At 43.5% G+C, this 19,429-nt stretch overlaps 1 protein-coding gene and 1 pseudogene across 1 annotated transcript in view; one reads left to right on the top strand and one right to left on the bottom strand.

The window, feature by feature from the left end:
- Positions 1-18,622, bottom strand: part of XRRA1 (X-ray radiation resistance associated 1) — a 60,692-nt gene extending 42,070 nt beyond the window's left edge. Inside the window, exons 1-7 of the mRNA XM_054725636.1 lie at positions 18,549-18,622; positions 16,310-16,365; positions 14,284-14,381; positions 9,204-9,385; positions 6,770-6,841; positions 5,398-5,470; positions 1,498-1,595 (exon numbers count right to left, since the gene is read on the bottom strand). Of these exons, the coding sequence (XP_054581611.1) occupies positions 1,498-1,595; positions 5,398-5,470; positions 6,770-6,841; positions 9,204-9,385; positions 14,284-14,377 (519 nt within the window). The 5' untranslated portion in view covers positions 14,378-14,381; positions 16,310-16,365; positions 18,549-18,622. The remainder of the gene's footprint in view (positions 1-1,497; positions 1,596-5,397; positions 5,471-6,769; positions 6,842-9,203; positions 9,386-14,283; positions 14,382-16,309; positions 16,366-18,548) is intronic.
- LOC129151289 (60S ribosomal protein L32-like) lies at positions 18,245-18,704 on the top strand (annotated as a pseudogene).
- The last annotated feature ends 725 nt before the right edge of the window (positions 18,705-19,429 follow it).

Here is a 19,429-nt window from a genome sequence, read left to right as displayed (position 1 = left end):
ACCATTCCTATTCTGAATCATAGAAATCCCTGTTGCCCTAACCGGTTTGGCTCAGTGGATAGAGCGTCGCCCTGTGGACTGAAAGGTCCCAGGTTTGATTCCGGTCAAGGGCATGTACCTTGGTTGCGGGCACATCCCCTGCAGGAGGTGTGCAGGAGGCAGCTGATCGATGTTTCTCTCCCATTGATGTTTCTAACTCTCTATCACTCTCCCTTCCTCTCTGTAAAAAAATCAATAAAATATATTTTTTTTAAAAAGAAAGAAATCCCTGTTATCCTCAATATAACACGGAGAGAAGGTACCATTACATTCAGTATGGCATGCTAAGAATGCAAGGATATAACTGTATTTAATCCATTTTAGGAGGACTGCCATCCCAAACAGTCAAAACTTTGACATATAAAGGACATCAACTTCCTAAAAAATTCACTCTGTAGAAGGTCTTTTCTTGCTGCCTCCTCCTCCCCACCTTCCCCAGATTAAGTGGGGGCTTTTATGAAGAAAGGCTGACCACTGATGTTTGAAGATTAAATAATTTAAGTTACCAAGTATTTGGAGTGAACCCCAAGGCTCATGACATACAGACATTTTGCTGAGGTGTGAGTCGGAAACACTTCTGCTACAAGGCCAGTGTGTGGGGAAGAGTCCATTATTCAGCAAGTGAGCCTGGCCAGATGCCCAGCCTCACACCTCGCTCCAGCTCTGTTGTCCTCTACTCTCCAAGTATACACTGACTCTCAGGTAGTGACAAAAGCTGTTTCTTTGTGAAGAGTGGCACTAAAGTTTTCGTGGAAGTTGAAGAGATGATTAACTTGAAGTACAAGAACCATTTTCTATGCATGACTACAGGAAATTTAACTTAAGAGAAAGCCAAGAATGCAAGCTAATTTTTCTGTATTTTTGAATCTGGGGTTTAGAGAACAGCTGTGGATGTTCAAATGTAAAGAGCCTATTTTACTTCATACTCCTTTCTGGGCCTGTGGACTAGGCCTATAGCCAGCCTTATCTAAGCCTGATAGAACCAATCTGGCTCACTCACACCAGGATGGTCTGTGGAATCAGTCCACATGCCTCTAGTTCAGCTGGTCTAATCTGCTGTACCTAGCACTTAACTTCATGGCTCCTCAACCCCCACTGGATCCAGGACCCCCTCAAGCTCTCCTTCCTTTAATACTCTGTTTAAACTCACTTTTCTGCATAGACTCCTTTGGATCTGACCTTTGGCAATTATTTTCCAGGGCCCTGCACCATGGCCATAGGAATAATATATTCTCATCTATTTGCCACTGCTGCCACCACCACTACCACCAATCCCATTACTCCCATCACTCCCATCAACCCCACTACCCTCCCCAGAGAACTGCCCAGAACCTAGGGTCTGGCTTTCAAGGCCCAGAAAGCCCCTTCCCAACAGTTGTAAGCAGTCAAGAGAGACCGCTACACCCATTCCTTACAGGGAGACAGGTGGGCACCAAAAACTCCCTACCTCCAACTTACTTCCAAGAAGTTAAAGTCTCCATGTTTCACGTAGATTGTTTTGATGCCGTTAAACGCAAGCTCCAGTTCCCTTAAGGCTGGAAACGTGTGAAATGCCTCTATAGGGGGAGGAGAAAGAGAATCTTCAGCTGGTGAAGGACTTAAGATAAAGGTATTAACAGTGGTCGCTTACTGGGTTCCCAGGGTGTTGGGCAAGGTGCTTTACATGCATGACCTCTAAGTCTCTAACAATCCTGAAAACTAGCTGAGGAATGAGAGGCTCCACTAGGCTAAGTGATTTGCTAAAATAGAATTTCTGGTAAGTGAAGGGCCAAAAGTTGACTCTAAGACTGCCTAACTCCAAAGCCCATTTTAAACATTATAATAAATTATAAAATCCTATCTAATAAAAGAGTAATATGCAAATTGACCATCACTCCAACACACAAGATGGCCACCTCCATGTGGTCAAAGATGGTTGCCCCCATGTGGACACAAGATGGCTGCCACAAGATGGCCAGCAGGAGAGGGCAGTTGGGGGGGACCAGGCCTGCAAGGAAGGGCAGTTGGGGGTGACCAGGCCTGTAGGGGAGGGCAGTTGTGAGGGGACCAGGACTGCAGGGGAGGGCAGTTGGGGGGAACCAGGCCTACAGGGGAGGGCAGTTGGGGGTGACCAGGCTGGCAGAGGAGGGCAGTTGGGGGCAACCAGGCTGGCAAGGGAGAGCAGTTAGGGGTGACCAGGCTGGCAGGGGAGGGCAGTTAGGGGCAATTGGGCTGATAAGGGAGCGGTTAGGCATCAATCAGGCTGGCAGGGGAGTGGTTAGGGGGTGATCAGGCTGGCAGGCAGGCGAGCCGTTGGGACCCAGCAGTCCTGGATTGTGAGAGGGATGTCCGACTGCCCGTTTAGGCCCGGTCCCACCTAAATGGGCAGTCGAACATCCCTCGAGGGGTCCCAGATTGGAGAGGGTACAGGCTGGGCTGAGGGACACCCCCCCCTCCTGTGCACGAATTTCGTGCACTTGGCCTCTAGTAAAAATAATAATTTCTGATCATAAAAGTAAAACATGTCCACCAAAAAAGTAAAAAACACAGAAAATAATAGTTTCCTTTAATCTCAATACCGAGATAACTATTGAAAGTTTCATGTATATATTCCAGACTTTTTCTCATGTGTCTACTGAAACACACACACACACTTCTTTTTACAGAAATGGAATTATACCCTTCACACTGTACTGTGACTTGCTTTTTTCCCCCTTAACAATATGACTTAAGGATTACTCCATGTCAAAACTATAGGTCTGCATAATGTCTGAATTATGTTCTACAATATAGACATACCCTAGTTTATTTAACAATTCCCCTATTGACAGCTTTTAGGCTATCTGGATAAAAGGTAAAAACACTTTCCCCTTCTGCATGACAACTGGACCTTGGGTTAACTTTCTAGTCCGTTCCCCTGTAACCTGAAACAAATGGTATGATAACTATGTTCCTGAGCAATATCGCTATGATAAAAATCACACCTGGACTAAGAGAAACTATAAATGAACAATAAATACCTGGTGGAGACACCAAACTTTGGGCTTCCCTGTGTGTGGTGACTCCTATAATTGGACATGTCCTTTGCAGAAACTCTAGGACAGTGGTTCTCAACCTTTCTAATGCCGTGACCCTTTAATACAGTTCCTCATGTTGTGGTGACCCCCAACCATAAAATTATTTTCGTTGCTACTTCTGTAGAGCCTAAAACCATCGGAAAACACAGATATTTACATTACGATTCATAACAGTAGCAAAATTACAGTTATGAAGTAGCAACAAAAATAATTTTATGGTTGGGGGTCACCACAACATGAGGAACTGTATTAAAGGGTCACGGCATTAGAAAGGTTGAGAACCACTGCTCTAGGAGCTATGTCCATGGAGTTTTACAGTGGCTATTTGTTCCAGTGGGAAATGACGTTTTTAAGCCAGAATGGCTCCTACATCCACCCAATGAGAGTGTCATTGTCTTGGACCTGACCTGGTGGCCACAGATGACTCACAGATGGTTGCATGCACTGCTACACGAAATGCTGAGGCCTTCACTGAAGAGGAGCTGGTGATGCTGTGTGGCTGTGTGGAATTACTTGTATCCTTCTAAGTGAACATGGTGTCAAGTGTGGCCTATGGTGCTCTTGTAAGTCAGAATGTTCAGTAAAGCCTAAATTTTTAAAAAGTAGGTATTTCAGGATATTTCCAACGAACATCCTGTACAAGTGTGCTTCTATAGAATAAATTCCTGGAAGTGGAGCAACTAGATGAAAGGCAATGACTGTTTTAAGAGAAACTGTCAAATTGCCTTGCGAAGATGCTGCACCAATTTATTACACTTCTGCCAGTTGAATTCGAGAGTATCCATTTCCCTACCAATGTGGTCCAACTGTCATCAGTCCTCATTTTTTGCCAGCATTTGATAAGTAGAAAATAGTATTTTGATGCTGTTTTAATTATTAGTGAGGTTGAGCATCTATAATAATAAAAGTGTAATATGCTAATTAGACCGATGTCCTTCCGGATGAAGCCGGGGTTGCGAGGGAAGCCCGGGTCCTGGGTGCCAGAGGGAAGCCGGTGCTGGTAGCCAGGGGAAGGAAGGCCTACTCTGGCACGAATTTCGTGCATCGGACCTCTAGTCTTTTCACATGCCTGTTGGCCTTTGTATTCAAGCCCATGTTCCTGACAGACTACACTGTTTCCTCAAGGGCAGGGACTTCATCACATGCTTCTTCAAAATCACTCCTCAAACAACGCATTCAGAGGGAACTCATCCTATTTCTTCCCAAACCTGCCTCTCTTCTAGTGCTGTCTCAGTGAATCCCCTTGTTCCTCCCTCTCTCCATATGCCCACTAGTTACCAAGTCCTGTTATCTCTGCCTCCTCCTGGACCTCCTTCTCTTAACCCCTATTATCTTTATTGCCACGGCCCTGATTCAGGTCTCACCTCCCCTCCCTTGGAAAAATAAAACCATCTCCCAGGTCTCCTGGTCTCCACCTTCTTCTTCTCTTGTAATCCACCCTCCTCTGAACCACCACTGAGCCCCTCTATTTAAAAGCTGTTCAAGGTTCTCTTTCTGCCTATAGGATTAAATCCAAGCCACTCAGGGCCCTTGATAATCTACTCCCTACCAAGCTTTCTAGTTTCTGTTCTCTACTACCTGCATCCCTTGCAAACATACAAAGCTTCTTTAGGGAGCCTGATCAGGCACTGCCATCCACATCTGCTCAGTCAACCTTACCTTCTAATTCCTGAGTCTCTTCTATTCATTTTTTTAGATCTCAGTTAGGTGCTCCTCTTCTCAGAAGTTTCTCCAGACACTCTGGCCTGGTTTGATGTCTTGATTATATTCTCCCATAGCCTTTTGTGATTCCTTCTATCACTGCATTTACTGTCTTCTGCTATAACTGTGTCTGAGCCCATCTCTACCACTAAACTAAGACTCAGCAGAATAGAACGTGGCTGCATTCATTTCTAAAAGTCAAGCATTCACACAGTCCTGACATCCAGCAGGGGTCGCTGTGGATTTGCTAAATAAATAAGAAGGCTTTATGCTCCAATAGGAGCTCTTACTGGCTCAAAAACACCTTCATATATCCATCTCTTCTGAGCCTACCAGGCATTATGTCTCGGAGAGGAAAATGGAAGCAAATTATCTCCATTTACAGATAGAGAAGCATCAGCTCACGGAAAAATGTTCTCAGTAGGTAGTGCCCGCTCTGGGTTACAATCCAGATCTGTGTGTTCTCCAGCACCCAGCTTACTGTACTATAAAAAACAGTTGAGTGGCCAGTCACAGGTGGACTGACAGGCAGGTTCTAACTTGAGTGACTGCCTGTGCCGGCCAAGAGGCAGAAGACAGTTTCCATGAAGAAAAAGCTCACCTAGAGGTAGCAAGTTTTCTGAGGCATTGATGTAAATCACGGAATTAAAATGCTTGAAGTCCTTTTCCTTAGCCTGCAGAAAGGCATTTCAAAAGAATGTTCAGAAAAGTACATTGAATGATACTCTGAAGACCCATGTAACCACTATCCAGCTTCAATAAATCTGAATATTTTGCTGTCTTTGCTTCAAATTTCTTTAAAGAAAAACATTTCAGAGTTGCCCTTCCCTCCATATCCCTCCTGATCCCATTCTTCTCCCTCTCTCCCGCAGATGACAGCTATCCTAAATTGGTGATTATCATTCCCATACTTGTATTACATATTACATATGTATCCATAAACTACATGTAGTATTATTTACGTTTTTAAAACCATATTAAATGCAATCATACTGTAGATAATCTGAAACCTGCCTTTCTTGCTCAATACTATGTTTTTGAGATTTACTTGTGTTGCTACATGTAGTTCTAGTTCATTCACTTTAATTGCTGTATAGTATTATATAAGCAATCTCTCTTTGTATGCCATGGAAGGCCTACAAATAAAAAATGCATGCCATAATATCCTGTATATACATTGGCTAATGGTAGGCCACACATTTGGCTCTGAGATACCTATTAGGCAATGCAAGAAAGAAAAAGGATTCATTACAGTAGCTCCTTGGATTACATCGGAGATCCATTCCTACAGCGAGATGTAACGCGATTTTCGCCGTAAGTCGGAACACACCTAAATAAGCACCTATGTCACTCACATGGAGCACATACACAGCAGTAATGAAGTGAAACAGTAAAAAAAATTTAAAAGAAAGATAACAATTCCTGACCTTTACTTGTGGTAAATAAATCATAAAAAACATAAAACACATATGTAAATATGACGGAACTTTTTTATATAAATAAATGGGAGGTGGTGATGTAACCACGAAACGACATACATCGAGTCCGACGTAACCCGAGGACTGTCTGTACATGAGTCACAGTATCTATAAGTTAAGAACAAACCAGCATCTTGGGAGAAACATTACCACTTCTGGCACTGAAACCTGACAGAAATTTCTCCTGTAGGCTCTTTTGATGGTAACTCTGTCACACAATGAATCATGCCCCCCAAAAATTCGATGGCCAATTCAAACACACTTCTACAAGGCTATTTCCTTTAATTCACCTCACATGGGACGATGATAAGACCAAATTTAGAACAAAAGATTGTGTCTTAATATTGTTTCCACCCATGAGTCCTTGTCTGATCCTCCCCTTCCCTTGTGACCAGATCCCCATGCCCCAGGGACTCTGGAGGTCCAATGGACAAAGAGCCAGGAGCCACCTCAGGTGTGGCTCACCCCAATTACATCCCTGCTGTGTGGCCTCACCTTAGAGAACTTCAGGCCGCTCACGTTAATGGTGCACAGTTCTGACGGGCTCCTCACACAGTGGTGCTTCAGCTGGAACACAGTGCAGAGAGTCAATTCTCCAGGTCCCAACAAAGTTTATCTAATTGGCCAGGGCAACAAATGACTTCCTGTAGAGCAGTGGTTCTCAACCTTCCTAATGCCGGGACCCTTTAATACAGTTCCTCATGTTGTGGTGACCCCCAACCATAAAATTATTTTCGTTGCTACTTCATAACTGTAATTTTGCTACTGTTATGAATCGTAATGTGTTTTCCGATGGTCTTAGGCGACTCTGTTAGTGGTTCTCAACCTGTGGGTCGCGACCCAAAGGTTGAGAACCACTGCTGTAGAGCCTAAGACCATCGGAAAATAATTTTATGGTTGGGGGTCACCACAACATGAGGAACTGTATTAAAGGGTCATGGCATTAGGAAGGTTGAGAACCACTGCTGTAGAGGAAGGGAGCCTGGTATAGTGGGAAGCGCATGGGCTTTGAGGTTGTTCATCTCAGCTCTTCCACCTCTCAGTTTCCCATCTGTAAGATGGGGATAGTAACATTGACTTTATGGGGTTATTAGGAGGATTCCTTTCTCTCTGTTCCTTCTCTGTCTTTTTGGCCCCATTTTCTCTACCTGGTTCTAAAAAAATCTATTTCTGAGGCTTTACCAATCTTACACATTTGTCATAATTTGTTCGTTCATTCATTCATCCATCCATCCATCCATCCATCCACCGAATATTTATTATTCACTATGTTGGGCCATGCATTATGTTAAATATATCAACAAACTTTCTTCTAATCTTAACTATTATTATACTGCTTTTAAAATGAGAAAATTAAGACTAAGAGCTAGTGAGAGATCTATGATTTAAACCCAAATCTGTAATCACTAAACTCTGTGCTCTTTTGACTGCCATATGTTGCCCCTCAACACTAAAAGGTTGGAAGGAAAGTTCAGCTTTGGAGCTTCTATTTCTGTTTAACTGAGCATTATTCCTTTTTTCTGTTAATCATTTATTTATGATGTCTTTTATGTTTAGACATGAAACTAGGCACTGGGAAGATAATAAAGGAAAACAGAGATAATCCATGTCTTCATACAACTTTCAAGTACATGGAAGCCAAATAGCAAGCAAGTTTTTAATGTGATAAATATTTTAAATGAGAAATTCAAGATGCTAAGGGAAACAATTATAGGAGGTGGAAGTGAGGCCATAGTTACAGAAGGAAGTAATATTTCAAATGAGACCTAAGAGCTAAGTAGGAGTTGGTCCCATGAAAGTGGGTGGCAGGGGCTGTGAATGCTATCAAGACAGGAAAAAGCAAGGTGCTTTTGAGAGGATGGAAAACAAGAGAAGGCTAGGGAGGCAGTCATTAGATGCTATCCAAAGTGGCAACGTGGATAAAAAGCCATCTCAGTTAATGTGGACCTTATGTGTTGCTGGAAACAAAGGGGAAAAGACCACAATGAGAAGTGTTTCTGCCCTTCCTCAGTGCTGCTGTTTCAGTCCTTCTCACCCTCAATGGGAAGTGAACAAATCATGAAAGGAATTCCATAGGACTCTGTAAAAAGCTTCCACCTCACCACTTGAGGTGAGATTCAACTACCTATCTCCTCAAAGCTCTCTTTCAACATCTGATCTGTGCAGAAACCCATCTCTTGGGAACCACAAGAGAGCCTGGAACAAAGTAGGCTGCCAGAGAGTTCTTCGTAGGGAACTATGAGAACTGGACTGTGCATTAATATTGGCTTCCAGAAGGTAAGCCACTGAGGCATTGCACAGAGCAGACGTGAAATTACCTGGCTGGAAAGCCTGGCCCAGGCACTGGGTGATATCTGCTCACCTCTCCCGGCCGTCAGCCAGACGCTACACCCACAGGACAAAGGTTGAGGGGTGTAGATATTGCTCCCCAAGCCCCCCTGCTCCTAGAGAGATCTCCCCAGAGCAGAGCAGGAATCGCTACACTCTACTCGGTGCTGGGATGGGATTTTCAATTTATTGTTCCCCTTGATTTACTCATTTGCCTCCCCAACTCAATTAAGAATTTTTACCTGATATAATGTAAAGGCACAGGTTTTGGAGTCAGTAAACCAGAGTTCTAACCCTGAGTAGTTCTAATCCTGAGTAGACCAGAGTTCTAATTACTAGCTATAATTTACCTTGGCCAAGGCAAATTAACCCTCGGGGCCTCAGATTTCCCATCTGCACAATGGCAACAACAAAATAGAGACAGATCTCACAAGGCGTAAAGAAAGCTTTATACACAAAGCTTTGGGTTCCTTCATCATCCTGGCTGTACTCCATTTGCCCCTCTAAAAGTCTGGGGTGGATTGGGGTAGTTGTAGAGTGGAGCAGCCAGGACAGCCACCAGCTGATATTGCCAGCCATTCCAGGATGCATTTACTCTCACCAGAAAATCCTGGTCCAGCACGTGTCCAGGAATGTCTGCTTGGTTTTTCCATGGAGACCTTTTCTTCCCTTTGGTCTCAGAAGAAACCTTCTGGCTTTTCTGACCTTCAGGTGGTGCCTCAACCGCACTTCCCTTGGGCTTCTTCTTGGGGGTTTTCCGAGCCACTAACCAGTGTCCTCGGCCTGTTGAGAAGATCAGAACAGTGAGGAGCAAACGCTTTCAGAACCACAGCTAGTGTACTTACAGATTATTTACCTAAAATACTAAAACCAAAAAGGCTTCTCATTACCTAACATGCACCAGATACTGTACTGCTACTGGCGATGGGGGTTAGGGAGAAGATGTCTACATAATTATCTCAATTAATTGGCCCCCAAACCCAGTGAAGATATGGTACTGCCCCATTGCACAGATGAAAAGGCTAAGACTCAAAGAGATGAAATGATTTGCCTAATTCCTTCCTCCACATTTTTGCCCTTAAACTCTAATTGTTCTTCAAGACCCCAGATCAAGTATTTCCTGTTCTGTAAAACCTTTACGGACTCCCCTCAGCAGAGCTGATCATTCTTTCCTATGCCGGCTAGTTACTGGCCCATTTGTCATCTCTTGGGTAAAGCTCAATGTGTGGCATCGTTCAATGGGCTCCATCTTTCCAGAAGTTACCCAGGACCCCATCATTATAGGGGGAAAATTGCTTCAGAGGCTCAGGGTAAGAACATGATAGAACAGCTGTCATTAAAACACACACACACACACACACACACACACACACACACACCAATAACACAAGTTCACTGCAGAAAGAACTAGAAAATGGATGTAAAAAAAAGAAGAATGTAAAATGAATAAATGTGAAAAGGAGAAGGAGGGGGAGGGGAGGAAGAAGGGGGAGGAGGGGAAGGAGGGGGAGGAGGGGGAGGAGGAGATGTTTACTGGTAAACTCACTTAATAAAAATCATGCCCTGGCCCATTTTACTCAGTGGTTGGAGAGTTGGCCCATAGACCAAAGGGTATCTGGGGCACATGCAGGAGGCAACCAATCGATGTGTCTCTCTCACATTGATGTTTTTCCCTCTCTTTCCCCCACCTACCGCGCCTTCCTTCCTAAAGATTAATGAAAAAATATCCTTGGGTGAGGATTAAAAAAAAAAAATCATGACAACATTCTAGAATCTATTCTCTCCATCAGCAATTTTTTTACTGCAAGACATTCATGGCAATCTGTAATTATTTTATTTATTCACTTATTTATTGTCTTTCTTGCCCTCTAGAGTGGTAGTTCCACAGAGTATAGAATTTATTCATTCATGTCAATATTTCCAAGGCCTGGAACAAGCTTACCACACTGTGAGTGTTGCTGAATGAACCATGAGCTACAGCCCCCACCCATAATCATCCATTCAGACTTTTCCTGAGCGTCTACTTTGCGCTGGGAGCTGGGGCTATGGAGATGAATAAGATAGAGGCCCTGACTCAAAGGAGCTAAATATATATATATATAAAAATATATATATATATATGGATTGTTATGGAAGCCCAAAGATGGGAGCTACCAGCCTAAGGTATGAGCTAGATCTAGTAAGTTGAAAGTTGACTGGGTGGAGATGAAAAAAAACAGGCAGTCTGGGCAGAGGGAAGAGCACAAGTACCCAGAGGTATGAAAGATTGGGACCAGCCCTAGCCAGTTTGGTTCAGTGGGTAGAGCGTCAGTCTGCAAACTGAAAGGTCCCAGGTTCGATTCTGGTCGAGGCACATGCACAACCTTGTAGGCTCGATCCCCAGTTGGGGGCTTGCAGGAGGCAACCGAACAATGATTCTCTCTCATCATTGATGTTTCTATCTCTCTCTCCCTCTTCCTTCCTCTCTGAAATCAATAAAAATATACTTTAAAAAAAAAAACACGATTGGGACCACACAAAAGAACCGCACGGAGCTACGGGAACAGCTTGGTGCCTTTGACCACTGGCTCCCTGCCTGGGGGGGTTGCCCTAGCTCACCTGACCAATGCTGCCAATCCTGCCTCTTGGACGCAGCTCCTGGCCCAAGTCTGGTGTGAGCCAGTTCCCATTCCCATTCTGGGCCTGAAAGTTCAAGCACTCCATTTCCCAAAGCTGTCCCCATTTAGGCATAGACCTTTGTCCTATATTCCAATAGCCCTGACTCCTGGAGACTCCAGTCTGAGTTGATGCCAAAACGCCCAACACTGCTAGGAAGGAAGGCCCAGAGTGTGTCAGGAGATCAACATGAGGGAAGAAAGATGAGGCTTAGAGGTGAGCAGAGTCAGATCAGAAAAGGTCTTGAGGACTAGAAAAAGAGCTTGGGTTATAACGGGGTAAGCTTAGAGCAGAAATAGTATCTATGGGAAGGTTTTTTTCTTCCCCCTCATCATTTTTCATTTTGAGATAATTTTAGACTCCCAGAAAGTTGTAAAAATAGTACAGTTCCTGTACAGCTTTCATCCAGTTTTGCTAATGTCTTATTTAGTCATAATACAATGATTGAAACCAAGAAATTAACACTGGTATAATATTAGTAACTAATCTTAATAACCCTTCTTTGAATTTTGCCAGTTTTCTCACTGATGTCCTCTTTCTGTTCCAGGATTCAATCTAGAATCTCATATTTCATTTAGTTGCTATGTTTCCTTAGTTTCCCCCAATTTTGTGACAGTTCTCCCGACTTTCTTTTTCCTTGAGTGATTTTGACCCTTCTGAAGAATACCAGTCAATTATTTTGTGATATGTCCCAAAACAATTTGAATTTGTTTGATGCGTTCCCATAATTAGACTAAGGCTTTTGCACTTTGACAAAACTACCACAGAAGTGATGCTGTGCCCTTGTCAGCACATCAGAAGAGGGGGTACATGATGTTAATATGTCTTATTACTGGTGATGTTAATATTGATCACTTGGATAAGGTGGTGTCAGCATAGTTTCTCTACTGAAAAGTTACTATTTTTCTCTTTGCAATTAATAAAGATAGCTTGAGACTATGCAAATATCTGTTTCTCATCAAATTTTTTGATCCACTAATTCTAGCATCTGTGATGGTTGATTTTATGTTTCAACTTGGCTTGGGTATAGTAAGGAGTTATTCAATCAAATACTAATCTAGGTATTGCTGTGAAGGTATTTTGTAGATGTGGCTACCATCTACAATCAGTTGACTTTAAAGGAGACCAACCTTGATAATGTGCATGGGCCTCAACCAATCAGATGAAAGAACTTAAAAGCAAGAGCTGAGGTTTCCCAGAGGAAAAAGAATTTTGCCTTAAGACTGCAGCATCAGCTCTTCCCGAAGTTTTCAGCCTTCCCTATAGATTTTAGACTTGCCAGTCCATCATTTTTATAAGTCTATTCCTTTAAATATGTAACGTGTGTGTGCTTATAATGAACATATATATTCTAGAGGCCCAATGCAGGCCAGGCCAAGGGACCCCACCGGTGCACGATCATGGCCAGGGAAGGACCACAGGAGGGCTCCAAGGCATGTCTGGCCCATCTTGCCCAGTCCCGATCAGCCGGACCCCAGCAGGAAGCTAACCTACCGGTTGGAGCGTCTGTCCCCTGGTGGTCAGTGTGTGTCATAGCGACTGGTCAAACGGTCAAATGAACAGTCGGGCACTTAGCATATTAGGCTTTTATTATATAGGAATATATATGTGTGTATGATATGTGAATGTATGTATACATACATATATATGTGTGTATAAATACATATATATATAAAATTATGGGCTGACAGATATTTATTCAATGGTTTATAACCCAAATCTACCTTTATCTATTTTGTTGCTCAGAATGTCCCAGCTTTGGCTATTGAAAGCTCTTTTAAGTTGGCTCTTAAGTCCTTTTGACATGAACCTATCACTTTTCTGACCACTTCTTTACTTCTGGCACCACAAGATGTTCTAGGCTCAACTTGTATTTTCCCTGACCCAGCCCTAGAAACCCCTTGTTCTCTGAGGGACCCTGGCTTCTTTTATTGGAGAATAGTATTTAGAAACCACAATGTAGGTGCCAGTACACACTTCATGACTGAGGTATCGCTGCTCTCAGTGGACTAGGAAATATACACACATATACTAACACATGCAGATACATCTGACTATATTTACTTCTCTCTCTCTCTCTCTCTCTCTCTCTCTCTCCTCTCTCTCTTTCTCTCTGTGTGTGTGTGGGGGGGGGGGGTAATGGGTATAACATCATGATTTCATACTGAGAATTCCATGGGTGGGTTTGAAACAGGTAGGAGCCAGAGAAGGTCTCTATGTGAAAAATGAAATCACTCTAGAGAAGTGGGGAGGACAGACAGGAGAAGATGGTTCTTCCAAAATGCAATGCACAGAGTGACCAGCAAGTCACTTCATGTAGAGTAAACTGGGGGTACTCCTCCTTGCTCTACTCTTTCAAAGCAACAAATCCAGTCCAGTGAAGCCACACTGCTTTGGCAGTGTTCCACCTGCATGGCTCTGCTCGTGTTGTGAGGAGTCCCTGCCGCAGAGGTGTTTTTAACTAGATAAAAGTTTGAAAAACTACTTAGCAGAGTCAAGTTTAAGCCATTTTACTTAGGAGCTTGGCAGAATATAATTCATCATTGAACAGGAAACAGAAAGAGGAAGATGGCTCGCCAGAGAGGGTGGGCACTGTGGGAGCTACATGTGGGAGAAGTGGGAGAAGAGCTGGGCTTGGTGGATGGGAAGAATTTGGATAACTGGAATGAGGGCTGGAACATTCTGGGAAAATATAAACAGCTATGTGAAATGAGAGCACTATGGAAAAGGGCATAAATAAAGGAATGGGGCTGCACAAAGGATGATGGGAGGTCAGACTCTGAAGACAAAACAGCAGGTGAAGGAGCCAGCAATGGGAAGTCACTGAACAGAAGGGAACACGATGGTAAGACATGCACTTTAGAAGGCTCCCTGAGGCTGCTGGGGAAGATGGACTGGAAGGGATGGGAATCGGTGGGGCAGGGAACAGAAGTCGAGGGGCTGGAGAAAAAGAAATGGACATGAGAGACATTCTAAAGCAGGAGCCGGCTGTGAGGCAAAGGTAGCAATGTGAGAAGTCACCTGACCTTCCTCCGGTTTCCGAAGCAGATTTTTGGCTGGAAAGCAGTTGTTCAGGTAAGGCTTCCCATCATCCAGCTTGTACATTCCTGAGGAGGTCATCACCCTGAGAGTGAAGGAAGGAAAAAGAGGAAGTAGAAGAGTGAGGAGGTGCAGCATTGCTCTCTCATCTCATACCACCACACAGTATTACACCCTATCTCTGAGGGCCGAGAGGCCACGGCCCTGCTTCAGAAATGGGCTTCACGTGAAGAGGGAGACAAAGCCTTGGGTTGTTTTTTTTTTTAGTTCAAATCAACCCTAAACCAGCAAGAGCATCACCTTTGGACTCAGGCAGACCTGGTTTGAACACTGGCTGTGAATTTCCTTGCTCCATGAGTGGGAAAGTTACTCTATCCCTCTAAGCCTGTTCCTCACCTGCAAATGTGGGTAATAACACCTATCTTCATAGAAAGATAAAAGGATCAAGTTAGAAAGGTAGTGCCTGGTACACATTAAGTGCTCACTAGAAATGTTCTTTGTTTTAACAGAGTTCAGGGAAGAGGGGGGCTCACATTTTCGGCAAGGTGATAGGCAAATAATGAGATTTGAACTGGGTAAGTAAGATTTGAGGGATGAATTGAGTTTACTGATAGAAAGATAAGCATTCTAAACAGAAAAGCCACATGACTGAGGACATGGTGGTCAGCATTCCTGGTGCAATAAAGAAACAATCTGACCCAGGAAAAGGATGAGTGTTTGCAAGTCTTGGACAATAAGGCTAGACAGCAAGGGTGGTGTCTGCTCCTGAAGGGCCTTCAGTGCCAGGCTAGGAGCTCGGGTTTCACCATGTAAGTAACTGAGAGCCATGGATGATCTCTGAGCTGGGGAGAGCTATGACCCAAGCTGTGCTTCAGAAAGAGAGATCTGATAAAAATAATGCTAGGTGAAATGGGATTCCACTAACTGGTCATTGAGTCATGACACTTCCAGCTCAGAAATACTGTTCAATATACTTTTCTGTTTCTCACTGCTTTAAATCTTTCATCCCCCACCGGCACCCCCAATACCACTGAGCATGAAGGTCAAATGTTTGAGCCTCATCTTAAGGCCCCCGAATAGCCAAATGAAGGATACGGCGGTATTCCCAGGACCCAAGAGTTTTTATACATATTTCTGAGCTCCCTAATTAGACTCTAAGCTCCTCCAGAGGAAGGACAGCATCTATGATGTTCATCTCTCTTTTTTTGGGTGTGGTGGTGGTGGGGAGATCTTGGTTATAAAGTTATAAGGAAATATTTAAATAAAAATTTAGTAGGGGCCCTGGCCAGGTAGCTTGTTTGGTTGGAACTTCCACCCAATGTGCCAAGGTTGTGGGTTCCTTCACCTATCAAGGCACATACACGAAGCAACCAATGAATGCATAAATGGGTGGAACAAGTCAGTTTCTCTCTCTCTCTCTCTCTCTCTCTCTCTCTCTCTCTCTCTCTCTCTCTCTCTCTCAATATAAACACTTGATGTTCATCTCTTTATCCCCAGCACCTAACCCAGCACCTGGCACATAACAGATTCCACAATTATTTGTGGAATGAATGAGTGATGTTGGTATCTTCGTTGCTCCACCACAAGGCACTCTGAATTTCCTGATTCTTGACCACCCCCAAAAGGATTGGAGGCCCCTCCTATGTGTCCCCACCACAACCCATACCTCTAGTGTAGTACTTATTACTTTACTATAATTGTTTGCTGCCCTTACCAACTTTCCACCTGCTATGAAGCCTATGATACCTTATCACCTATGTAATCCCAGAGCCTAGCATAGAGCCTAGAACTCACTAAAAATGTGTTGGGAAGATGAATGGATAGATGGGGAAAGATCAACAGTAATTCACTCAATCTATCTTTTAGGAAATCTCTCTTGTGACCAACTACAACTATCTGCCAGATAGATGAATGAATGAATGAATGGGAAATGATAGAGATGATGACTGTTGGAGAAGGCTCAAGTAACTTATAGAACATAGGAACCTTGCTTCTGGTCTGCATAGTACTTACTTGATCTTTGATCTTGGGAAAAGTCTCTTTACTTCCCTTTTTTTGTGTTTCTTCACCTGTAAAATAGATATTACACTCCTTTTTAGCCTGCCATTCAGAGCTCTTGACCTTGCTCCTTAATTATATTCTTCTATTATTCTTCTGCTCCAAAATGTGTTTCACCTAGGGCCTAGAAAAATACCGTACTCTAAAAAGCCCAGAAGTAGGTTGACACATATGTAGAAATAGAGACAGAGACATAGATAGGAAGGTGGGACAGAAGAATAATTTTATGACAATGGGATGTGGCTAGAGTGCTTAAATAAGATGTGCAAATCACAAATCAGTAAGGAAAGAATCAGTTTATATAATCATTTACACAAGATAAATTTATGCACAGCAACAGTAGCAAAGACAATGTTGAAAGATAAGATACAATCTGGGAAAAGACATTTGCTATGCACATAACACAAAGAATGAATCAGACTCATGCTCACGGGGGATATACAGACCTGCATACAACTAATCATAGAAATTCCAATTCCCTATGTGGAACACTAGGTGATAAGGTGTGGATTTACAACTAATGACCTAAAAGGGGCACATAACCCCCAGGTCACATTGTCTAGAAAGTAACCCAAAGAGAAATAGGAACTTCACCTGCAGGATGGAAAAAATAAAGTTCAAGTTCCAGATTTAGAGGCTGCCTGCCTAGTAGGCTTCAGTTACTTCTGGTCTCATTTGAAGGAGCTAATCTCAGTCTAATTGTAGTGCCTCTCAGCTACACACACACACACACACACACACACACACACACACACACACACACATGCTTTTCATCTTGTCTTATTCCTTTGGCCTATCACACGTCGCCCCTCTTTGCCGGGCTCATGCAGATGTCTTCTCCTCAGGTTGACCCTTCTCTGTGCTACTATCTAAGGCCTGCCTCTTAATGGAGGCCCAATGCCCCATTAAGTATATTACAATGGTCTGCTCAACTGCCTGTTCCCCACTCCAAACACCCCATCCCCCAACCCCAGGCTGTGAGCCGCTCTAAGGCCAGGCCTGGGTCCTACATATTTCTCCATCACCAGCACCTCATACAGCCCATTGAAGAGGCTCAATGAACGTTCACTGAAATAAACTGAACCATGAACACAATGCTACGGAGCACTTCATTCTATCTGGAGGAAGGAAGAAGGAAGGGTCAGGGAAGGTTTCACAGAGCAGGTGACGTCAGAGCTGGGTCATGAGAAATGAGAAGTTATCAAAGATAAACAACAAAAAGCTACAGGGGCATCTTCACCGAGAGGAGGACATCTCATCTAATATTATTTAGTGATAATTACCAGATGAATGTTAGCTTTGCCAAGACAGGTATGTTGTCAGCTCTATTCAACAAAATATCCCCAGTGACTGCTATATAGTAAGACTCAGTAAATATATGTTTAATCATTTGGACACTTAGGGGTTTATGGAAATAAAAATCACACACGGGATGCAATGTAACAGAGCATTATGTGATAACTCTGGGTCGCTAGAATGGGAATTCTACGAGAGTAGGAAACAGATCTGTATCCCTTGGTATAGTTCTGGGCAATGTTGCTGCTCAAAAAATTTTGTGGAAAAAAAATGTGAATTAGTAAAAATCTAGAATACTATTACATCCTAAAATTATACAAGCAGAGCAGCAGAGGGAACATACCATGCGTTTTGATGTTAAAAAACACCTGGCTTCTAAATCAGGTTCTGATACATGCTATGTGGCCTTGGGTAAGTTCCTTACTTTCCTCACCTGACAGGGCTGTTAGGGGACAAAATGGACGTAATGAAGGTGTGGCACAAGTGACACACACACACACACACACACACACACACACACACACTGAAGTATTACTTAGAAATAAAAAAGAATGAGCTCTCTTCTTCAGAGCTGCCTACAGAGGAGGCAGCCATTTTCTATTCTGCCTCATGGCGGCCCTCAGACCCCTCAAGAAACCCACGATTAATCATCAGAAACAGGACCAAGAAGCTCATCTATCACCAGTCGGGCAGATACGTCAAAATTAAGCGGAACTGGTAGACACCCAGAGGCATGGACAATAGGGTGCACAGGAGATTTAAGGGCCAGACCTTGACGTCCAACACCGGTTATGGGAGCAACAAGAAAGCAGAGCGCGTGCTGCCCAGTGGCTATTGGGAGTCACCGGCCCACAATGTCATGGAGCTTGGAGTGCTGCTGACGTCCAGCAAATCTTACTTTGCGGAGACTGTTCCCGACGTTTCCTCTCACAACTGCAAAGCCATTGTGGAAAGAGCGGCCCAGCTGGCCACCAGGGTCACCAGTCCCAAAGCCAGGCTGCACGGGGAAGAAAACGAATAGACAGCTTATGTGCACATTGTATTTGAGTTTAATAAAACCATAAAATTCTTCCATCTGGCATTTAAAAATATATATACACATATAAAATAAAAAAAGAATTAAATCTTGCCATTTGTGACATGAATGGACCTAGATGCTAAGTAAGTCAGAGAAAGATACCGTATGACTTCACTTACATGTGTAATCTAACCTTTTGCACTCGGATGTCGAGTGTGACTCGACGCGGTTAGCATTAGAATAAAGGAATCGAGTAAAAAGCAAGCGAGTGCAAAGGGTTAAAAAAAAAAACAAAACCCACAAAAAACGAACAAAACAAGAACAGATTCACAGAGATCAAACTGATGGCTGCCAGAGGGGAGGGGTTAGGGGGATAGGTGAAAAAGGTGAAGGGGAATCTAGTCAATAATGTTGTGATAACTTTGCACAGTGACAGATGATTACTAGACTGTATGGTGATCACATTGTAAGGTATGTAAATGTCGAATCACTACATTATACGCCGGAAACTAATAGACTAGCATATATCAACTGTGCTTAACAGGAAAATAAGTAAACGCACACAGGACACTGCCTGGCGGACAGCAGTCAGTGAATGAGTTTTCTGTAATTCTCTGACAGCACACACGAAAACATTACTAACGGCTAAGAGGACAGTCGCCAGGGAGAATAACTGGTGCCAACAGGCCTAGAAAAAGATGAAGAACGAGCTCCCGCCCGCCCTCTGGAAACACTGCATTTGGGACGGGGGAGGCTCTAAC

The sequence above is a fragment of the Eptesicus fuscus genome, chromosome 13, assembly GCF_027574615.1.
Source record: "Eptesicus fuscus isolate TK198812 chromosome 13, DD_ASM_mEF_20220401, whole genome shotgun sequence".
NCBI lineage: Eukaryota > Metazoa > Chordata > Mammalia > Chiroptera > Vespertilionidae > Eptesicus > Eptesicus fuscus.
Note: the sequence above shows the minus strand (reverse complement) of the source record. Positions and strands in the feature narration are given on the sequence as shown.